Source organism: Cannabis sativa, chromosome 1 (genome assembly GCF_029168945.1).
Source record: "Cannabis sativa cultivar Pink pepper isolate KNU-18-1 chromosome 1, ASM2916894v1, whole genome shotgun sequence".
In the NCBI taxonomy this organism is placed as follows: Eukaryota; Viridiplantae; Streptophyta; class Magnoliopsida; order Rosales; family Cannabaceae; genus Cannabis; species Cannabis sativa.
Window position 1 is genome coordinate 18279714 of NC_083601.1, and position 20877 is coordinate 18300590.

Consider the following 20877-nt stretch of genomic DNA (forward strand, 5'->3'; position numbering starts at 1 on the left):
ATGAATTTTTAATGGTCAAATTCCGAAAGTATAATTTAGTACAAGTACATATTTGATAAAATTGACAAAATTGATTTTTTGTATTATTTTTTAAATATAGTTTGTTTGTTTTGTTAGTGTGAAAAGATTTTTAAATCAAAATATTTGATAGGCTAGTTTTATGTACATTTTATAAAGTGTTTTAGATGTATATTTCAATTGATTATATTCATTTTGTGGAGAATTATGCTTGTTTTCTATTTGTTTTAGGTTTAAATGGTAACATTCATAATGTGAATTGAAAATGAGAAAAAAAATATGTTAAATGAGATAAATATGATGAATTATCATAGAATTTGGAGTTTTAAAATATAATTGGTGAAAAATTCTAAGTTTTGGATGCTCAACACGCTCCGTTTGTGATTGAAAATTAAGCTTGAAGCTTCAATTGAATTTTTGACTATGTTGCGTTTACTTTTAGGAAAAATATTGTGAATAAAAGTTTTAAATTTCTCTTTTATCTTTCCAAAATATTTTGAATCGTCCAATTCTAAGCAATATTGAAAGAGTTATGGCCAAAATATTATTCGTCGACGTAGCAGAAAGCTCACTGCCTAAATTTAGGGGTGTTATGCCTAGGCATGGAAATCCTATGCTTAGGCCTGTGTCTGGGAATCAAATGAGGCGTGAATTTTTGGAAACACGGGCTGCAATATAGGATTTGAGTGTCGCGGCCCTCCCTTTTAATTTTCAAAAAGATGATTTATTTTATCTTTTTTTTTTTTTTTTGTGCTATAAAAAGAGTGGAATTTCGATATTTTTCAGCAAGTAATCTAGGGGTACAAAAATCAGAGAGCAAAATCAATCAAGAAGGCTTTTTCAACAGAGTTTTCAACATTCTTTTCTTCTTTATTTTCTTTTTTTATTCTTAATTGACATGTGTGAAATTGCTACGATGAATAAGACTAGTAAGGGTGTGCATAAATCAATCCAATCTAATGAGAACTGACCGATCCAATTACAACCGACCAACATACATTGGATATCCAATTATGATCGGATCGAATTGGATGTTATTTTCAAATATCCAATTAGATCGGATCGGATGGTGGATGGGGTGTCTAAAAATCTAATACATCCAACATCCAATAAAATTAATTAGTATTTTTATTTATTTTGGATAAGTAATTGGATTTTATATTGTTATACGTGAATTCTATATGTATTTATGAAAATTAACATTAATATTTTACTTTTTTTTTCTTGGATTGGATGGATCCAGTCCAATCCAATATATAATAGACCTAAAATATTAGATGGATCCAATTCGTTCCAAAAAAATTAGGTTTGAAATATTAAATAAACCCAAATTAAACCAATAAATATATATGGAATACATCCAATAGATAGAATCGATCTAATCCAACATCCAATGGATGTTGGATCGATTGGATGACTAAAACTTAATTGGATCGGATCGGATAGTAAAATCTATCCACTACTACAAAAATAGTTTTTCCCAACATTTTTAAACAGTCGTTTAAAGTATTCCCGTCAGTTTCTATAACCGTCGCCTATACGACCATCGTAAAACGGACAAAATAGGTAAACTGTCACTAATGTGTACTTCTTGACGGTTTAAAACTGTCGGGAATGTAAAAAAAAAAAAAGAGAAAAAAATACATATTTTTCTGCCATTAATGGCAGAAAAATCCGTATTTTTTTCCTGCATTAGTTTTATAATTTTACCTAAATTAAAATAAAACAACTAATTAATTTTATTACAATAACAACTAACTTTAAAACACATTAAATTTATACAATAACAAAATAAATAAGTATAATAAATAAAAAAGTATATATATAAATAAATGTATTTATACCGAGCTCGGAGAGAGAAAGAGAGACGGACGGGAGGTGGTGGTGGTCCGACGTATGAGACGGAGATGAGAGGGACACCGATGGGAGGTAGTGGTGGCTCGACGTATGCGACGGAGAGGAGAGGGAGATCGACGGGAGGAGGGGTGGGTGGAGATCGATGGACGAGAGAGACGAGAAGATTGGGAGATCGAGAGAGGGAGGAAGACAACGAGAGAGGAGGGCGATGGTGCGGATGCGTGGGTGGGGTTTTGGAGAGTTAAGATTTTCGTTTTAAGGTGTGGGAAATGAAGAAAAAATAGGTGGGCATGTGGGAAATAGAAAATAAGTAGGTGGGCACGTGGCAAATGTGGCGAGAAGTAGGTAACAGTTTTTTATTGGGCTCTTATACCCGACGGTTTAAAATCGTCGCCTATAAGGGCCAATAAATTTTACGAATTCCAGTTAAAACTGTCGCATATTCCTGTAATTACTGTTGTAAACCGTATGGAATACTAATTTTTCTCGACGGTTTTAAACAGTTACTTAATTTTTTTAGCGACAGCCTCCAAAAAAAATATTTTTAGGACCGTCGCGAATTCTGACTTTTGTAGTAGTGATCATCCAATATATAATTGGATCGGATCTGGATAGGCCTAAAATCATTGGATGTGGTCCAATTAACTCCCTTAAACAAGAGTAGCTAAACAGTTTATTAGGAGTTTGATGGATATTGTTTGACATCTATTTAATGTGAATAAATTTTCTCCTAATTTTCTATGTATTTTATTTTATTATACTCAATTAGTTTTAATTGCTCTGTCATTAATTAATTGTCTATAATTTTGATACGAAATCTGAAAAGTGGGTATCAATTATTCTAATCTTCAATCATTGTTAATTTACATATTAATTTACTTGCTTGTTTTTATTGCATTAAAGTCTAGTTCTAATTTTTCTTAAATTTGAATAACTAAATAGAAGTAAAAGTTTAATTAGTGCTTAATTACAATCATTGTGGGATCGACTTTACTTTTTGTGAGTCTATTACTTGTTAACAATACGTATACTTGCGTATTGAAAATATTATAATAATATTCTATTTATGTAAATAAATAAATTGATTTTTTTTATATAAAGTGTATAATATTTTGATATTTATAATTATAGAAAATTTGTTTATTGAATGTGAATTTCTTGATCATATATCTCGTCCAAACCTCGTGCCTACCTTGTGGAGTAAATGAGTATACTATTTCCTTACTTAAAAAATTTTGCTTAAACTATTAAAGTTTATTGAATCTATTTAACAGAAAATATTTTGCATTTGCTTTGTGATTGTTTCATTTTTTTTTTATTTTTTTCCACGATCTAAGGTGTCTTAGAGTGTATAAGGACATCCTTAGGTCATTGATTCTTATTAAAGCTGTATATACGAGTTAAGATTTTTGACATGACATAAAATTAGTACGGGCACAACTCGACACGAAAAAATATACATTTGAGCACAACATGACATGATGTTGTAAATTGGCATGACACGATATAAAAAAAATCTACTTAAGAACAACGCATCACAACAAACCCGAAGACACGACACATAAGTATGAATAGACTAATCCAAAAGCACAAAACATTAAAAATTCTTATAATTTGATGATAATAATAATAGTAATAATAATAATAATAAATATTCAAATTTTAATTATTTTAATTAAGTTTTTTATATAACTATGTGTAAAATATTATTAAAAAATTATATAAAAACAATTAAAACTATAAAAAAAAACATATATAATTTAGTGATTAACTCATTAATTATATAAAAAAAATAGTAAAAAAGTAGAGTCTGAATTCGAGCGCTTATAAGAAAACGGGTTGATGACCCATTTGTGAAAATGAACCAACCCGAGTAAAGTATGGCACGAAAATATGGATTTACGAGCCGTGTCGGGCTTACTTTTAAATATTAGCACGATACGATACAATCCATATCTTTTTATGGGTTGGCTCGACACACACATATTTACAACTATAGTTTTGATCATCTTTCCTGTAGTATTATTCTCTAAATATTTTTGAAGTTTTTAGAGAGAACTTTATTGTGTAAAGAATTTGAGTCTAGTAAATTCTTAGTGTTTTATTATAGTGTGCTTCTGTATTATTTTTCTTATAATAATTGTGCAGGTTATATACACTTGGATGTTGTTCATCAAGTTTCAGGAGAAGTCTTGCTTGCAAGTCATTCTAGAGTGCAAGTGTTATGATTTGAAAGAGTTCAAGATTTTAGCACTTCAAAATTTTGATTAGGAGTTTAGATTACAACAGTTGCGGCAAATTCAAGAAAGAGTCTTTATTTATATAAGTCAATTTAGTTTTGTAATTGTATAACTTTTATTCTCTGAGCATGACCTCGAGCATATTACTTATACCACATAATTTAGAGTGTTCTTTATTTTATGTTTATTTTTATCTTCTATTATAAACTATTTAACTTATTAAGTTTCTATTCAAACAGTTTCTAGTTTCTGTGTATGTTAAATATTTCTGCAACATCTTAGAGGATATGAGGCATCACTATGACCTTTTAGTATTTCTCAAATATTTTTTAATAAATAACTCTCTCTCTCTCTCTAACTTTAATAATGTACAACTTGAACAAGAGTCAAAGCCGCTATGCCCTGCCCAAGAGTAATGGACTATAAAGGGTCACACTACAAAAAATGTTACTTTTGTCAGCACAAAACAAAAAGCGTTGGTAAAAATGACTTTTCCCAATGCGTAAATGCACTGGTAAAAGTTAAATTTTAGCCACTGCAAATGTGCGTTGGTAAAACTTTGACCTTTTTACCAGCGCAGTACTAACACAGTAGCGAACTGTACTGGTAAAAGTGACATTTTTTGTAGTGTCAAGTAGGGCCCACCTTAAGATTAGGCAAGTTAGGTGTGCGTCCCGGGCCCCCGAAATGTGATTAAAAAATATTAATATAAAGATAAAATATTAAATATTAAGAAAATATAACAAATATTATTTAGTGTAGTGGTAAAGAGTATTACTTTAAGCTAAAATAAATTTTTAATCTTTACATTTTTATTTTAAAATATATATATATTTAATGTGTAAGTATAAAGGATTGAATTTTAGAATTCTTAAGAGTTTTTAAAAGCTTTAACATTACACTAAAATACTCAAACTATTATTTTAATAATAATTAAATGAGGCTTTAAAATTTAATTTTATCTTAATCGTATACTTTACGACCTCCCATAATAGAATGCTCCGCAACAATACACTTTTTTCTTTTTAGTACAAGTTAAATGCTACAAATTAATTAATTAGAGAGTTGGCCGAATATGCTCATGTGAATATTCAGTTGGTAACTATTTGGTTTGGTGCATTTTTTTTTATGTGAGATGATGAGCATTATTTTATTCATTATTTTAGTTGATTAAATATGATGTTGACTTTATAACAAATATGTATAAATCTCAAAAGTGCCGCATATCTACGTAAGAGCAACTTAAAATACAAACATATCCAGAGAGAGAGAGAGAGAGAGAGAGAGAGAGAGAGAGAGAGAGAGAGAGAGAGAGAGAGAGAGAGAGAGAGAGAGAGAGAGAGAGAGAGAGAGAGAGAGAGAGAGAGAGAGAGAGAGAGAGAGAGAGAGAGAGAGAGAGAGAGAGAGAGAGAGAGAGAGAGAGAGAGAGAGAGAGAGAGAGAGAGAGAGAGAGAGAGAGAGAGAGAGAGAGAGAGAGAGAGAGAGAGAGAGAGAGAGAGAGAGAGAGAGAGAGAGAGAGAGAGAGAGAGAGAGAGAGAGAGAGAGAGAGAGAGAGAGAGAGAGAGAGAGAGAGAGAGAGAGAGAGAGAGAGAGAGAGAGAGAGAGAGAGAGAGAGAGAGAGAGAGAGAGAGAGAGAGAGAGAGAGAGAGAGAGAAAAGATGAATGATGCCTAAACCCTAAACCCTAAACCCTAAACCCTAAACCCTAAACCCTAAACCCTAAACCCTAAACCCTAAACCCTAAACCCTAAACCCTAAACCCTAAACCCTAACCCTAAACCCTAAACCCTAAACCCATTTCGGAGTTGATTAACCGTCATGCGTTGGTCGATTTGCCTATTAAAGGAGATATCATGACTTGGGACAATCATAGAGACGGTGCTAATCACATTAAGTCAGCCCTGGACAAAGCTCTAGTAAATAACGGTTGGCTGCAAATCTTTCCTAGGACGGTCGTTCGGTCTCTCACCACCTGCAATTCTGACCATCGGCCCCTCTTTATTAATACCGACTCTTCGGTCTCTAACGCCAGACGGCCTTTTCGCTTTGAAGCTTGGTGGACAAGGGACCCTCGTAGTTCCTTGGTGGTGGATCAAGCGTGGGGGTCTGTTTCACATGATTGGGCCCCTGCTAGAGTGTTTAAGAAAGGTGGTGCGACCCGCCTGGCCCTGAGTAACTGGAATCGGGTGCAATTTGGCAAATTGGATTCTTGTATCTCTAAGTTGGAGGGTCAATTACAAGCTGTCCAGAGTTTGCCTGCTGGTGAAAGAAATTGGGCTACGGAGGTGGAGGTGAGGAAAGAGCTTAATGAGGCTTTAAGGCGGAAAGCAATTTACTGGCAACAGAGATCTAGGGTCTCTTGGATTAGGGATGGTGATAAGTGTACTAATTTTTTCTTCATTTCTGCCACGATCCGTAATAGAAGAAACTCGGTGGACAGTATCTTGAACAAGGATGGTGTGTGGATAACTAATAAAGAAGATATTGGTAATGAGTTTACTAGTTTTTTGGGTGACATTTTCAAAAACCCGCCTCTGGGCCCTCTCCAAAGCCTAGACTACTTAATCCATGATCATCTATCCCCTTTGGAGCAGTCTGAGCTTGAGGTCATCCCAGGTCACGAGGAAATTAGACAAACGCTGTTCTCTATGGGAAGCTTGAAGGCTCCGGGTCCGGATGGTATGCCAGTTCTCTTCTACAAACACTATTGGAACTCTGTGGGACAAGACTTTTGCGATGCAGTTGTGGACTTTTTCCAGTCAGGGAATATGCATAGAGGCTTTAATGCTACAAATATTACTCTCATTCCTAAGGTCCCCAACCCAAAAAAAGTATCCCAATTCAGACCTATCTCTTTGTGCAATGTGATTTATAAGGTAATCTCGAAAATCATTGCAAATAGAATCAGAGTGTTCCTGCCCAGATTGATCTGTCCTACTCAAGCAGCTTTTGTCCCTGGCCGGAACATCCAAGATAATAATGTTTTAATCCAAGAGATCATACACTCCTTCAAGAGAAAAAAAGGGAAAGAAGGGTTTTTTGCAATCAAAATTGACCTGGTTAAGGCATACGACAAACTGAGTTGGCAATTTATTGACCATGTTTTGCGTAGTTTCAAGGCCCCTGACAAGTTCTGCCATTGGGTACGCCAGTGTATCACAACAACTTCCTTCAACCTTTTTCTCAATGGAAGGAAATTTAACAGTTTGACCCCGGAGTGTGGCATTAGACAAGGAGACCCCCTATCTCCGTACATCTTTATCTGGGCTGCTGAAATCCTCTCGCGCATCCTTGAGCACGCCCTTGATAACGGTACCATAAGTGGTATAAAGCTAAGCAGAGAGGGCCCCAAACTCTCCCATCTGTTCTTTGCCGATGATCTGATCCTTGTTGGCAGGGCAAACCTTGATGAAGCAAGGGGTATGTGGCATTGCCTGGAAAAGTTTTGTGATTGGTCTGGTCAAAGAATTAATAAGCTCAAAACCTCCATTTTCTTTAGCGGTAACACAAGTGATGGTATGAAACGAGGCATCAGGCAAGCTTTGGGATTGAACTGTGAATTGGGTAACATAAACTATTTGGGACTCCCGCTTTTTAGATCCCGCCAAAAGGATGCAGATTTTAACTTCATTCTTGATAATCTGGTGTCAAAACTCCATGGGTGGAAGTTAAAATCGTTATCAAAGGCTGGTCGTGCTACATTGATCAAATCGGTGGGACTTGCTTTGCCTATTTACACGATGCAGACGACAAAGCTTTCTAAAAAGCTTGCATCTAGGATTGATGGTATGGTGAGGGACTTCTGGTGGGGCTGTGAACAAGGTAATAGAGGCATCTATCTTAAAGCCTGGGACCAGTTGTGCCTTCCTAAGTCCCGTGGGGGGCTTGGATTTAGAAAGACTGTGGAGATGAACCAGGCATTGCTCGCCAAGTGGGGTTGGGCTCTGCTGACTGAGGAAGAGTCGCTGTGCTGTAATGTTCTCAGATCTAAGTACCTTAAGGGTAAACCGTTTTTTGACTGTGAGGTTAAGAGCTCCGATTCTTGGTTTTGGAAAAATGTGGTGCGATCAAAAGAGATTTTAAGAAAAGGGGCGTGCAAGCTAATATCCGATGGGCGAGAGACAAGTATTTGGGACGACCCTTGGGTTATCCACGGTACGGATTTTTACCCTAAGTCTAATTATCGTCAACAACGGGGCTTGGAGAAAGTATCGGATTTACTGCTACCTGACGGGAATTGGGACACACCCAAGCTCCACAACCTTTTTGACCAGGAAACTGTTAGTAACATCTTAAGAGGCGGTATTCCGAGTGGTCAGGGAAGGGATAGATGGGTCTGGACAAAAGAATCAAATGGTCTGTTTTCAACCAAGTCTGCATATCTTATTCAAGCCCTTGATCGGGCTCCTATGTGCAACATTGCTCCGGCACTATGGAACAAACTTTGGAACTCAAAGATTTTGGAGCGGCATAAGGTCCATTGGTGGAGTATCCTTTCCAATGCGCTACCCTTACGAGCCCCTCTTGCTAAGAGAATGGGTTTTGAGGAGGTTTCCTGCCCTATTTGTGGAGAGGCTGAGGAGACCACAGAGCACTTGTTCCTGTATTGCAACTTTGCCTTCCACCTTTGGCGATCCTCTCCTTGGGGGGTTATGCCTGTGCTCGATTCAGGAGCCCGAATGTGGGACTGGGTTACTTTTCTATGGAATCTTAAATCAAGAGGAGTTGATACTGATAAGCTGTTCCTCTACGCCTCAATTGTGGTAGATACGATTTGGAGGGCCCGCAACGACAAGGTACATAATAATTCAATGGGTAACATTAAACACTATATTGACTCTATTTTGTCTTGTTACACAGACTATGGCTCCTGCCTTCTTTCCCCTCCACAGTCTGTTGAGACTCAGGCTTGGTCTCCGCCTCCGGAAGATTGGATTAAAATCAACTGCGATGTCAAAGTCGGAGGTGAGACTATGTGTGCAGTGGCGATTGCGAGAGACCATAATGAATCAGTTTTGTGGGTGGCGGCAAAAAGGTTACAATTCACTGACCCACTCACTGGAGAAGCTGCGGCCTGTCTTTTAGCCATGGAGACGGCGGTCTCATTACATCATCCTTTTGTTTTAGTGGAGAGTGATTCTGATGTTGTTATCAAGAACCTAAAAGGGGATGACTCTATTTGGGGGATTGAGAACTATGTGCGTCATTGCAAACTCCTCTCTACTTTTATGACTAATTGTAATTTTTCTTATATTACTAGAAACTGTAACTACGCGGCCCATAATGTGGCTAAATGGGCATTTGCCCACAATGTTACGGGCATGGTAGAAATCTCTACTATACCTGTTAATATCTTTTGTAATGACCATGAGGTCTAACTCTAATTTTATTTTATTTATAAACGCAATTTTCAAAAAAAAAAAAAATACAAACATATTTCATACTTTTTTATTTTTAGATAACATATTTAATTAATACTTTTGATTAGTTACATCATCAATCCCATTCCTAAAGACATCTTAATAGTTAATACTACTTCATTCTACCGACCAACTTATCCGCACGGTTGTATTGTATCTTCATTAAGATTATTAGATTGGTATGAAATTTCTACTTTCTTGGTTTGGAATGGAATTGATTAGTCTATGTAGTCTTATAATTGTTTTGCCATCACAGCCAGATTATAAAACTAAATGAAGCACTTTAATTTATAGAATTTTTATTTGTATTCTATAAAATAATAATAAGTATATCTTAATATTTTAAAAAAATTGAGTTTAAATTAATTTTTAAAAATCACTCTTAATATATATATTTTTTCTTATATTATTTTGTTTCATGACTTATTTTAACTTTATTTTTATAATTTTTTTATAAACTATATAATGCTTTTTCTTTTCTAATAAAATTTCACTTATTATTTTTTGTTATAATATTTTAAATATAATTTATTTTTATTTGATAAGTATATTTTTTAAGAATATGAATTGAAAGAATTTTTTTTTTTTTAAAAAAAAACTAACATAATTAAAAATATATATTTTATGTAAAATAAAAATTATTAAAATTAGGTATATCTATAAGTTTTTAGAGTGTAAATAAAATTTCCATTTAATTTAATGTAATTTTCTTATTAGATTGGACTAAATTAATAAATGCAATTTTTTTAAGCGAAGAAAGACCTATGTAGAATTGATAAATTTTATGGCTCTAATTGTTAGTTGTAGAGATTAAAAAATATCTTATTATTCTTTAATGATAAGAATTAAAGGTAAACAGAAGATATTAGACGACATAAGAATTAAAGGTAAAACAAGGAGATTAGATGAATTAAAGGTAGAATTACTACTTTTGCTTAAAAAAAATAAAGCACTTGAAAGTACTTTCACTAAATTGGTGATCTATTACCAAAAATTGATGTAAATTGTCACATACCAAAAGTTAATTCAACTTTGGATCATGATATAATATGACATATGTAAAATCTGCATCACAATAAATGCATTTTTTTTTTGTTGAGAAAATAGCCTTGGAGAACACCACCAAAATACAAAGAGCAACTAAGGGGTCGAGAGCTAGGAAATTCATTGATCAATGGCCTCAAGCAAAATAAGGTTCTAAATACAACTTGGATAACTAGGCCACTAGACTGTATTTGTAGTAGATGTTGAGGCAAATTTAACAAGAGTATCAGCTACTATATTGACAGTTTTGGGACAAAAAGTAAAACTCACAATATTAAAATGTTTACAAGAAAAACTCTAATATCATCAAGAATTAAATTCAAAGACAAATCTAAGACTATAGGAACATTAATTTTATGAACCAAACCATGGCAATCAGATCCGAAATGGATGTGAATTCTAATAGATATGAATTGCGAAGCCGCTTGTCTAATAGCAAGCACCTATGCCTACTCGTGTTGAGGAAAAGACTCACATTTTCACGCTACCAACGCAAATATCGCCCCATTCAAATCTCGAAAGACCAATCCGAGGCCACAAGAGGTACTATTAACATCGAGGACAACATCGATATTGGCTTTGAGGACCGTGGTTGCTGGAGGAGTCCGAAAAGGGGGGAGCTCTAAAAGCTGGCAAGCAGGAACAATTGGACAAAGGGGAGTAACCCAGCTGTTTTCTTGATGATAAGAGTGAAAAAAATTAGTCACCCAAGGACATACTAATTCTGGAGGAATGGTGATCTTATCATGCACAAACTTGTTACGATAATACCAAATGTGCCACCTAGTGACAAGAATTAATTCAATATTTCTTTGGAGAAGATGTTGGATGGCATTGCAAATTAAGCCATAAATGTCACTTAAGAAGGATCGCCAAGCTTGAAAGTGTAGAGTTTTTGAATTGAAGCGAGATTGTTACAATCCCGAAGAGCATGAAAAGTAGTAAAGAGCACACCAAACACAAATTACCATTGAGGAGGCCATGCTTTTGGAGATTGATCATAGTAGGGATGCAATTTAAAGGCAACCTTCACACAAAACTTTTGACCTTAGCAGGTAAATGAAGACTCCGGAGAAGATACTACCAAGTAGAATTATTAGAGAAAGAAGACGCATTGTTTTCAGTGACATGTCGAATGGCAAACCAATAACCACTTTTAATTGAATAAAAGCCACGTCTCTTATGCTCCCAAACAAGTTTATCAGCCACACATTGCCCATAGGCCAAGGTATGGAAAAAATGGCACAAGCTTTATCAAATGAGAACGTCGAATAAGGCCAGTGTCCCAACCATCATGCGAGTTGCCCAATGAGGACACCATTGCCTCTATTCCTAAGAAAGAAGGCGGAGAAGTGATGAGCTTCGAGTTCAACAAGAGCTAATGATCATTGTAAATTGAGATAAAGTTACCATTATTGACCCTCCAAATAGCACCAAGACCAAATAACTCCTTGTCCCATAAAATATTTTTTCAAACATAAGAGCATCTCTTCTTGGGAGAAACCTTCCCAAACTTTTTATTGCTATGGTAGAAAGAAACTTTTTATAACACAAGCGACTAAGGAAGTGGGAAAATAGTAGAAATGAAAATTGTACTACTTTTATATTATTTTATAATATTTTTAATATTTTATTATTAAATTTAGTTATGTATTAAATTATAAATATTTTACATTTATTTTTTATTATTTTATACAATAAAATTATTATTTTTTATATTTTAAATAAAAATATTAACTAAACATCAAATTTTGCGATTGTGGCACAATACTAAATTGATACAAATGTATCCCATATATCACAATTTTTACACTAGTCTTCATCCTTGTAAAATCAAATAACCTACCTACCTCAATAATATCATCTCATATCGTAAATATAGTTTTATTATAGTTGTAAGAAAGGTTTTGTGGGTTTTCTCGGAAAAGTAAAAATAAATTAAGCATTAACTACTTTATAAAACATATTAATGTGATGTGACACATTAAGAGAAACATTACGTTTTAGTATGCTTGAGTATGGGGTTCAGCCTGGGTTGACTAAGTTTAAAGCTAAGGATAGTTTAATTTAACCAAACATTAACTTATCTAGTCCAATATACACCACTCCAACATTTTGCAAAATACTATCAGTTTGTATGACGTATTTTATTATATTGTATTAGTATTATTTAATATAATAGTATATTTGGTAAGTTGTATTAATAGTTTATGTAAAATGATAGTATATTTTTAATAAACTCGACTTTAACACCGACTCCAGGTCAGATCCGGGTCCGTGCCCAGGTTTGGATCCAGGTTCAAGGTTCAGGTCTGTGCTCGGATTCGAGATTCGGGTCTCGAGTTCGTATCGAGATCCTAAGTCCGAGTTCAGATCCCTGGATCCAGGTCATAGATTGGAGTTGATCCCAAATTCTTTATAAATATTATAATACAAGCTAATACATATCATTTGTTATGTATTAAATAATACAACTTACGTTGTATTAAAATTTTAATAATTAATGTAGTATTATTTTATCTGAATATAGTGTTACACCATACCAAACTAACCCTATAATGCTTGCTCAACCAACCCTAAAATTCTTAAAACGTGCCAACAAAAAAACACCACCAATCAATAAGTACTACCTTATAATTAAATTATTTAGTTAATCTAATACTATAGAAAGAAACAATAACCCCTTCTACCTTCTTCAATTTTCCTTTTTTGACTTGAAAGAAATAGGATCCTTAATAATCAAAGATTATTGTATTATTAACAAGAGGAAATTACACTTACTATGGGATTTTAAAAGTTCTTATGATAAATATGGCACATTTAAGTTTGACCAATTTATATGGTATTCTTTTTAATTTTTAAGTCTTTTTATAGTATTTGATATGCCATATATATGTAATTAGGTTTTTAAATCTCATATTTAATGTTTTTATTTGTTTAGGAAGTTTATATTTGTCATTGATGCTAGAAAAGTCACCGGAGTTTGCTGTCGGTGCCGGAAAAGTCATCGGAGTAGCGGTCGGTGCCGGAAAAGTCGTCGGAGTTGCTGCCAGCGCCAGAAAATTTGTCGGAATTGGCATTGTCGCCGATAAAATCACTGAAAAATCACCAAGAAACCGATTTATTCACCAAGAAACCGGTTTCTTTGTGATTTTTCCGTTGACAATGCCAATTCAGACGACTATTCTGACGCTAACAGCTACTCCCGCGAATTTTCCGGCACCGATAACAAACTTCGAAAAAGTCATCAGAATTGGCATAGTCGCCGGCAAAATTACCAAGAAACTGGTTTCTGGTTTCTTGATGAAGAAACCAGTTTTTTGGTGATTTTTTTCGGTGATTTTTCTGACGACAATGGCAATTCTGACGACTTTTCTAGCGTTGGTAGCAACTCTGACGACTAATACACCGGCAACTACTCCGGTGACTTTTTCACAGTGAACTCCGAGAAATTTGTCGAAATTGGCAGTCGCCGAAAAAATTACCGAAAAAATCACCAAGAAACTGGTTTTTTTTCTTCATCAAGAAACCAATTTCTTGATGAAGAAACTAGTTTCTTGGTAATTTTTTTTTGTATTTTTTTCTCTATTTGGTTGATTGATGAAACTGGTTTCAATTATTTTCGGTGTATATCATTTTTGTTTCTTGATGAAAAAACCACTTTCTTGGTGATTTTTCTAGTGATTTGTCTGGCGACAATGCCAATTCTGACTATTTTGTTTACACCGACAATTTTTCCGACAACGACAACTACTCCGACGACTTTTCCGGTACCGACATCAAACTCCATAATAGTCGCCGGACTTGGCATTGTCACCGGTAAAATTACCGAAAAAATACTAAGAAACTGGTTTCCAAGAAACCGGTTTCTTCTTCATCAACTTGGTAACTTTTCCAGCGACAATGCTAATTTTGACGACTTTTTCAGCGCCGGCAGCAACTCCGGTGACTTACGGTACCGACGGCTACTCTGACGATTTTACTGGTGCCAGTAATAAACTCCGGTGACTTTTCCAGCACGAATGACAACTTCGGCGATCACTATAGTTTTATTTATTTTATTTTTGAAAAAAAATAAATATGAAAGAAATTTTAATATTTTTTATAGTAATTTAATTAAATTTTTATTTTTTATGAATTTTAAATCTAAATTTCTTTTTAATGTTTTATAAAAAAAAAAACTATATTTTAGTTTGATTGGTTAGATAATACTATATTCATATTTATCATAACCTTAATAATTTTTTACATATTTTTGAAAATAGCACTATTAACAATGTATCTCTTCTTTATTCATTTTCCTTCTTGTTCAAAAATGTCAAGAGCACCTAATGCAAAGAAAGTTACTTATAAGAATAGAATGGAACAAGAATTGAAATTTTATCCTAGTAAACAAAATGAGAATGGCACACAAATATTAAGCTGAAAATTACGATTTTAAAATCCTCTTTGTCAAGAAAAGAAAAATATGCATTCAAAATAAAATTGGCAGAAAACTTGTGACGGCTGCCATAGCACAAAATCTCGCAATGATAGAACATTGCTAGAACTTGATGAAAAGTCATTCCTACGGGAAATTAAAAAGGAAAAAAAGAAAGGAAAAAAAAACACGTTAAATTAAAGTTTCAAGACTTGCCTAAACAAATTCCAAATTTCTCTACTAAAATAAAATAACTCATCACAGGAGATCAGCAACATTTGAAGGCAGCTCCTCGATCAAAACATTATAGAACTTCTGGATGTCAGAGACCATCCTATCATCGTCGGTAGTTATGAAGTTGATTGCCACACCTTTCCTTCCAAACCTTCCACTACGTCCAATACGATGGAGATAGTTCTCAGGCTGAGTTGGGAGATCGTAGTTTATAACAAGTGAGACTTGTTGCACATCAATACCACGAGCCAAGAGATCTGTGGTGATCAAAACACGGGAAGACCCAGATCGGAATTCCCGCATGATAATGTCTCTGGTGTTCTGGTCCATGTCTCCATGGGTGGCAGACACTGTGTGGTCTCGGCTCCTCATCTTGTCAGTCAGCCAGTCTACCTTGCGACGGGTGTTGACAAAAATGACACTCTGGGTAATGGCCAAAGTCTCGTAAAGATCACATAAGGTTTCAAATTTCCAATCCTCCTTGTCAACATTGACATAAAATTGCTTGATACCCTCGAGGGTAAGCTCATCACGCTTAACAAGAATCCTCACGGGATTGTTCATGAACTTTCTGGTGATCTCCAGAGCTTCAGGGGGCATAGTAGCAGAAAATACCCCAACCTGGATCTTGCTTGGCAGAAGCTGGAAAATATCATAGATCTGAAACCAAGAAAATTAAAGAGTGAACAACCGCACATTTACTCGCATCATAACAAGTAGAGAACTTTAGATGCAACTTTCTAATAAATTCATAATCTATTTTCAACCACATTCAGAAGGCCAGAAAGAATTAATTCATTGTAAAAAAGTTACTTATTAACCAAAAATAAATAAATAAATAGTGGGGAGAAAGTAAACCTGATCCTTAAACCCTCTTGAAAGCATTTCATCAGCCTCGTCCAAAACAAACATTTTTATGTAATCAGGACGAAGGGACTGTCTCCTCAGCATGTCAAAAACACGGCCTGGAGTTCCAACAACAACATGAACACCACTTGATAATATGCGCTGGTCCTCTCGAACACTTGTGCCACCAACACAGGCATGCACCTTAACACCAAGATAGTCTCCAAGAGCACGCATGACCTTCTCAATCTGTTGAGCAAGCTCACGAGTTGGTGCTAGCACCAAAGCCTGGCATTCGGTCACATCATAGTCAAGCTGTTGCAAAACACCAGAGCAGAAAGTTGCTGTCTTTCCAGTACCAGACTGGGCTTGTTGGATGACATCAAGACCCTTGCAGAATGGAACTATTCCCCTCTGTTGAATGGCCGAGGGTTTTTCAAAACCTAAAGAAGTCCTCAACCAAGTCAGAGATACTGTGGCATAATAATTGCTCAACTATTAATTCCATATTTATATAATAACAAAACATCAATCAAGATACATAGTTCATGAAATCGAATAATTAGAAGTCAATCCGATCAGTATTAAATCCAACTATTCTGTTCATCAGTAAATCATCAAACAAGATACTTAATTGAGAAAGAAAAATAAAGTTATACCATAAGCATAAATGCCCCTAAGAAGGTTCTCTTTCAAACCCATAAGATCAAAGCTATCGCAAACTTCATCATATGATTTAAAGAAATCATCTTGTCCATCAAGTCTATAAAAATGTTCAATACAGCAACAAAAACAAAAATTAGATACTCATTTTTTCAACAAATTATATAAGCAACCTTGTAACACAAAATCAACAACACAAAGTACAGTCTTAGACAGATGCAATTCTTACAACTCAGTCATCTTGGCATCATACTGACGTGCGTCAAATTGTGATCCTTCTGGTGCTAATCCCGCCATGACTGATAAATGAGCAAGACTAATGAGTAGATGGCAAATCACAATATTTGTATATGATGATAAAATTGCATAGCTCTAATCAAGAAAAGCTTACTAGAAAAGCAGACAAAAGGAACAAGACAAAAAGAGTAAAACGTTCGTAATATCTGTGAGTTTAGAGAGCTAAGAAGCCTGTAAGATGCCTCTCTGCAACTTAAGTAATTACCCAGAAATCACGAACCTAAAAGACTTATGTAGACTTAGCTAATCAGAGAGTCTGACTAATATAATAATGCCTAACAGAATTTCTTGTCGCTTAACTGAATGTTTTCAAAAAAATTGTTCGCTTTTCAGGAACATGTCAAATGCTAACAACAAATGCTGAAGAGATGCAAATGAATAAGCCTTAATTGTTCACAACTCGAAACAGGTTATTAGTTGGTAGCTATTCAATAAATTATTGTCCAATTTGGTTCAAAACTTCTCTAAACAGGTTATTAGTTGATACCTATTCAATGAAACATAGCCTATTTTCCTTCTATTAAATTACCGGATAAAATTTGAAACTACAGGCAACTTATTTGTCCGTAGGAGATGCTAAAATAATTAGCATTCAAAAATTGCCTAGAAACACCTTAATTAAAATTTAATTTAAAGAGAAGTTTCTCCATGGCACCAAACACTTCATCAACACCAAGATATAGAATTATCCCAACTTAACACGGTACTGAAATAAAATACATGTAGGAACAAATACCATACAAATGGGATTCACATAAAAGAAACAGAATGTTTTTTATTGCACCAAAATCAGAAATTATGAAAGCTTCTTCGCCCTTACGTTTCAAATGCAAAAAGATTGATAACAGAATCTCGGAACCATCCAGATTAGAACAAATTAGTATAATAATCAACACATACTCATATCATAACGTTTCAAAAGGTAATAATGTACACATTTTAAGTCTTAGAGCTAAACATAATAAACTAATTATGAAAAACCTAACTACTATTAAAAAGAAGAAAAAAATAAAAGACAGAATTGGAAAATAGCTAAAATATATCCATGTAGAATGCCGAAGTGGAACTCTGTACAAACAGAGAGAATCACTTGATAAAACTCAAACAACCAGATCTGTACTTAATCCTCATTAGCAGCTTCAAAAACGCAAGTACAGTACCTGTTATGAGTGAAGTAATTGTTTAACCGGCCAAATTCCTCCTCTCCGATCTCGGATCAGCTAGTGAAGGAGGTTGATAAGAAAGCCAAAAAGGCCGATATAGAGAGAGAGATCGCGGTACGGAGAGAGAGCCGAAAAGTTATGCTATGACTTTGGACGAAACCCTAATAAATATGACTTTGGTTTTTCTTGCTAAAACATTATTGGGCTAACTCAAACAATACAAATGGGCTTTTTTTCTATTTTGGGCTAACAAAAACATAAACATTTATACTACATATTAATTTCAAAAATACTATTTTAAAAAGAAAAAGTATTTACAATTACGGTAGAGAGAACGAGAAAGTGAGAACTTTGGGTGTGTTGAGCTTTTTCCTCAACACAATAGTAACTCGAAAAACAAACTTTAAAGTACAAAATCAATTAGATATGAACATATTGAATCAACTTAAAACAAATCACGAAAGAGAAATCATTACCAACTACTACAGATTGATTGAAAAGGAAAAATAAAAGACGAAAGCCACTACGTACCTGAAGATAACAATGAAGAAGTAGTTGAAGTAGTAAAAATTGAAGAAGCTGAGTGAGAAAGAGGCAGAGAGAAGAGATCGAAAAGTAGTGATTTAGGGTTTTTTTTCCCAAACTCCTCGGATCGACCTCGGAGTTGAGAAATAAGGGAGTGAGCGAGTGAGGGTTTGAGATGAGAAAGAAAAGGGTTATTAAATTGAAATCTTTTTTGTGTTTCCGAAACTACCCCTGGGTTTTGGAAACCGACTTGGGCTCGATTCAGTACTTATCGAAATATACTGAGAATGAGACACGTTTTGGAATTTTGTTGGTGGATCAATTCAATAAATATAATTGTATAAAAAAGGAGTAAAGAGTTTATTACGGAGAGAGAAAGTAGATGGACCCTTCAGGCGGTCCAACCAAAAATAAGCCACTTGGACTGGATCACCGGTCCACATCCACCCTCTCCGAAAACATTGTATACGGGCCTGGTGTGGGCTGTCTTTCAATATTACTAACACTAAAAATAGAAAGAATAAATATTAAAATTAATTAAATTATATAATGTTAATATTTTTCTATTAATAATTAAATAAATATTGTGTTTTGGGTGATTTTATTAAAAAAAATTATTAATTTACTACTGAACTTATTTTATTTTTATTAAAATAAAAAGGATAAAGTTTGATATGAGACTACTCGGTAGGAGTGGGTATTCGATCCAATCTAATTTTTTTTTCCTCATTCGATCTAATTAGTAATTGGATTACTAATTTGATTGGATCAACTTTTTAATTGGATATCCAATTATACACCTAAAGTTTAATATTAACTTAAAAAAATATAAAGAAAAATACATTAAAACTAAGTGCATGTTTGGAATCGTAACTAAAAAACTATTTTTGTTCTCATTTTTTAAAAAAAAAAAAATATTTAAAACAAAAAACAGAAAACAATACCAAACATGCTCTAAGTATCACTTTTTATTTAAGTTTAATACTTTATAAACATACTATTCTAACAAGTTTAATGTAAGCCAAAGTTTTAAATAATTAAAACAACAACATTTTTAAGTAATAAAATAGAACAAAACATCATGAAAATAAATACACAAAACAATCAAGTGTTACAAATTTAACATACAAAAAAATCTAATAAATATATATTATATTTTTTAATATTTTTTATTGTATAAATAATTTTTTAATATATATAAATGTAATTAAATTGGGTCGGTTTATTAAATTTTGAGATTGATATTCAATAGCCAATCCAATCCAATTAGAATCCAACTTTTAGCATCCAATCTAATTCAATTGTAATTAGATATCTAACATTTTGTAATTGGATTCGATCGGTTCAGTTAAATTAGATTGGATAATACCCACCCTATTACTCACTGTTATGCATGTCTTTTCTTCTGAATTATATTATTTTATGGAAGATTCAATTTTTTTGTCTACGGTTACAATTTACAAATTCTTTTTTTTTACGACAAAAAAAAAAAAAACTTGAAACCGGTTATAGGATCTTAAGGCATACACCAAATACCAACAGAGCAAGAGTAATAAACATAACAAAAATAACTTAATAAACATAAAAACTAACACAGCAACAAATCACGTAAACAAAAATTCAGAAATTCAGAAATAGCAGACGAATCAAAACGCCCCACTCAAATCAGATTATCATTAGGAATGTCAGTCGGGCGGGGCCGAGCCTGACCCGCCACAAACCCGACCCGACCCGGCCCGACCTTTTCTTTTGGCCTAGCGGGTCAAGCCCTGTTGGAAATTATTTTATCAGGATCTTAGATCTACTCACAAGTATGTTGATTAACACCCTAAATATGAACTTCTAAAACGATTATGAAATAAACACATATAAAGTATGAGAAACCTTACATTGGGTGCAGCGGAATATAATGACTCCTTCCGTTCAGATATCTAGCCCTTGATTCCTTTCTGTAACAGAGCATTATCAATATCTGAACCTGGATCTCTTTCTCTCCTTCTTTAGTGTTGAAACTCCTTCTTGTTGAAAGTCTTTCTTCACGATCTTCCTCACTATGATTGAGGTATCACTTGCTGTGTGTGGGCACTACTCTAACACTAAGTGATTTCGAAATTTCAAGGAAGAAGAAAGAGAAGAAGGTGGCGGCTAGGT

At 34.1% G+C, this 20877-nt stretch overlaps 2 protein-coding genes across 3 annotated transcripts; one reads left to right on the forward strand and one right to left on the reverse strand.

Annotated features, from left to right (window-relative positions):
• Positions 1-5967: 5967 nt before the first annotated feature.
• On the forward strand, positions 5968-9492 carry LOC133029592 (uncharacterized). Its single transcript, XM_061101902.1, has one exon. The coding sequence runs from the start codon at positions 5968-5970 to the stop codon at positions 9490-9492; it is 3525 nt and encodes a 1174-aa protein (XP_060957885.1).
• A 5534-nt stretch (positions 9493-15026) lies between these two features.
• Positions 15027-19022, reverse strand: LOC115705447 (eukaryotic initiation factor 4A-10). 2 transcript variants are annotated; one of them, XM_030632783.2, is made up of 5 exons: positions 18733-19022; positions 16971-17040; positions 16738-16841; positions 16091-16521; positions 15027-15892 (listed from the first exon to the last, which is right to left on the reverse strand). In XM_030632783.2, exons 2-5 carry the CDS (start codon positions 17036-17038, stop codon positions 15257-15259), a joined length of 1239 nt encoding a protein of 412 aa, XP_030488643.1. In that variant the 5' UTR covers positions 17039-17040; positions 18733-19022; the 3' UTR covers positions 15027-15256. The 2 variants fall into 2 exon arrangements, with proteins under 2 accessions (XP_030488643.1, XP_030488644.1); XM_030632784.2 differs by having other exon boundaries at positions 18199-18906.
• Positions 19023-20877: the final 1855 nt, after the last annotated feature.

Bases quoted from the DNA above. Each gene is read 5' to 3' on its own strand.
- LOC133029592 (XM_061101902.1), top strand. From the start codon at position 5,968: ATGACTTGGGACAATCATAGAGACGGTGCTAATCACATTAAGTCAGCC.
- LOC115705447 (XM_030632783.2), bottom strand. From the start codon at position 17,038: ATGGCGGGATTAGCACCAGAAGGATCACAATTTGACGCACGTCAGTAT. The intron at 16,842-16,970 runs GTAAGAATTGCA...ACATTTTTATAG, and splicing joins GATGCCAAGATGACTGAGTT to ACTTGATGGACAAGATGATT. The intron at 15,893-16,090 runs GTTTACTTTCTC...TCTTGGTTTCAG, and splicing joins CAAGAGGGTTTAAGGATCAG to ATCTATGATATTTTCCAGCT.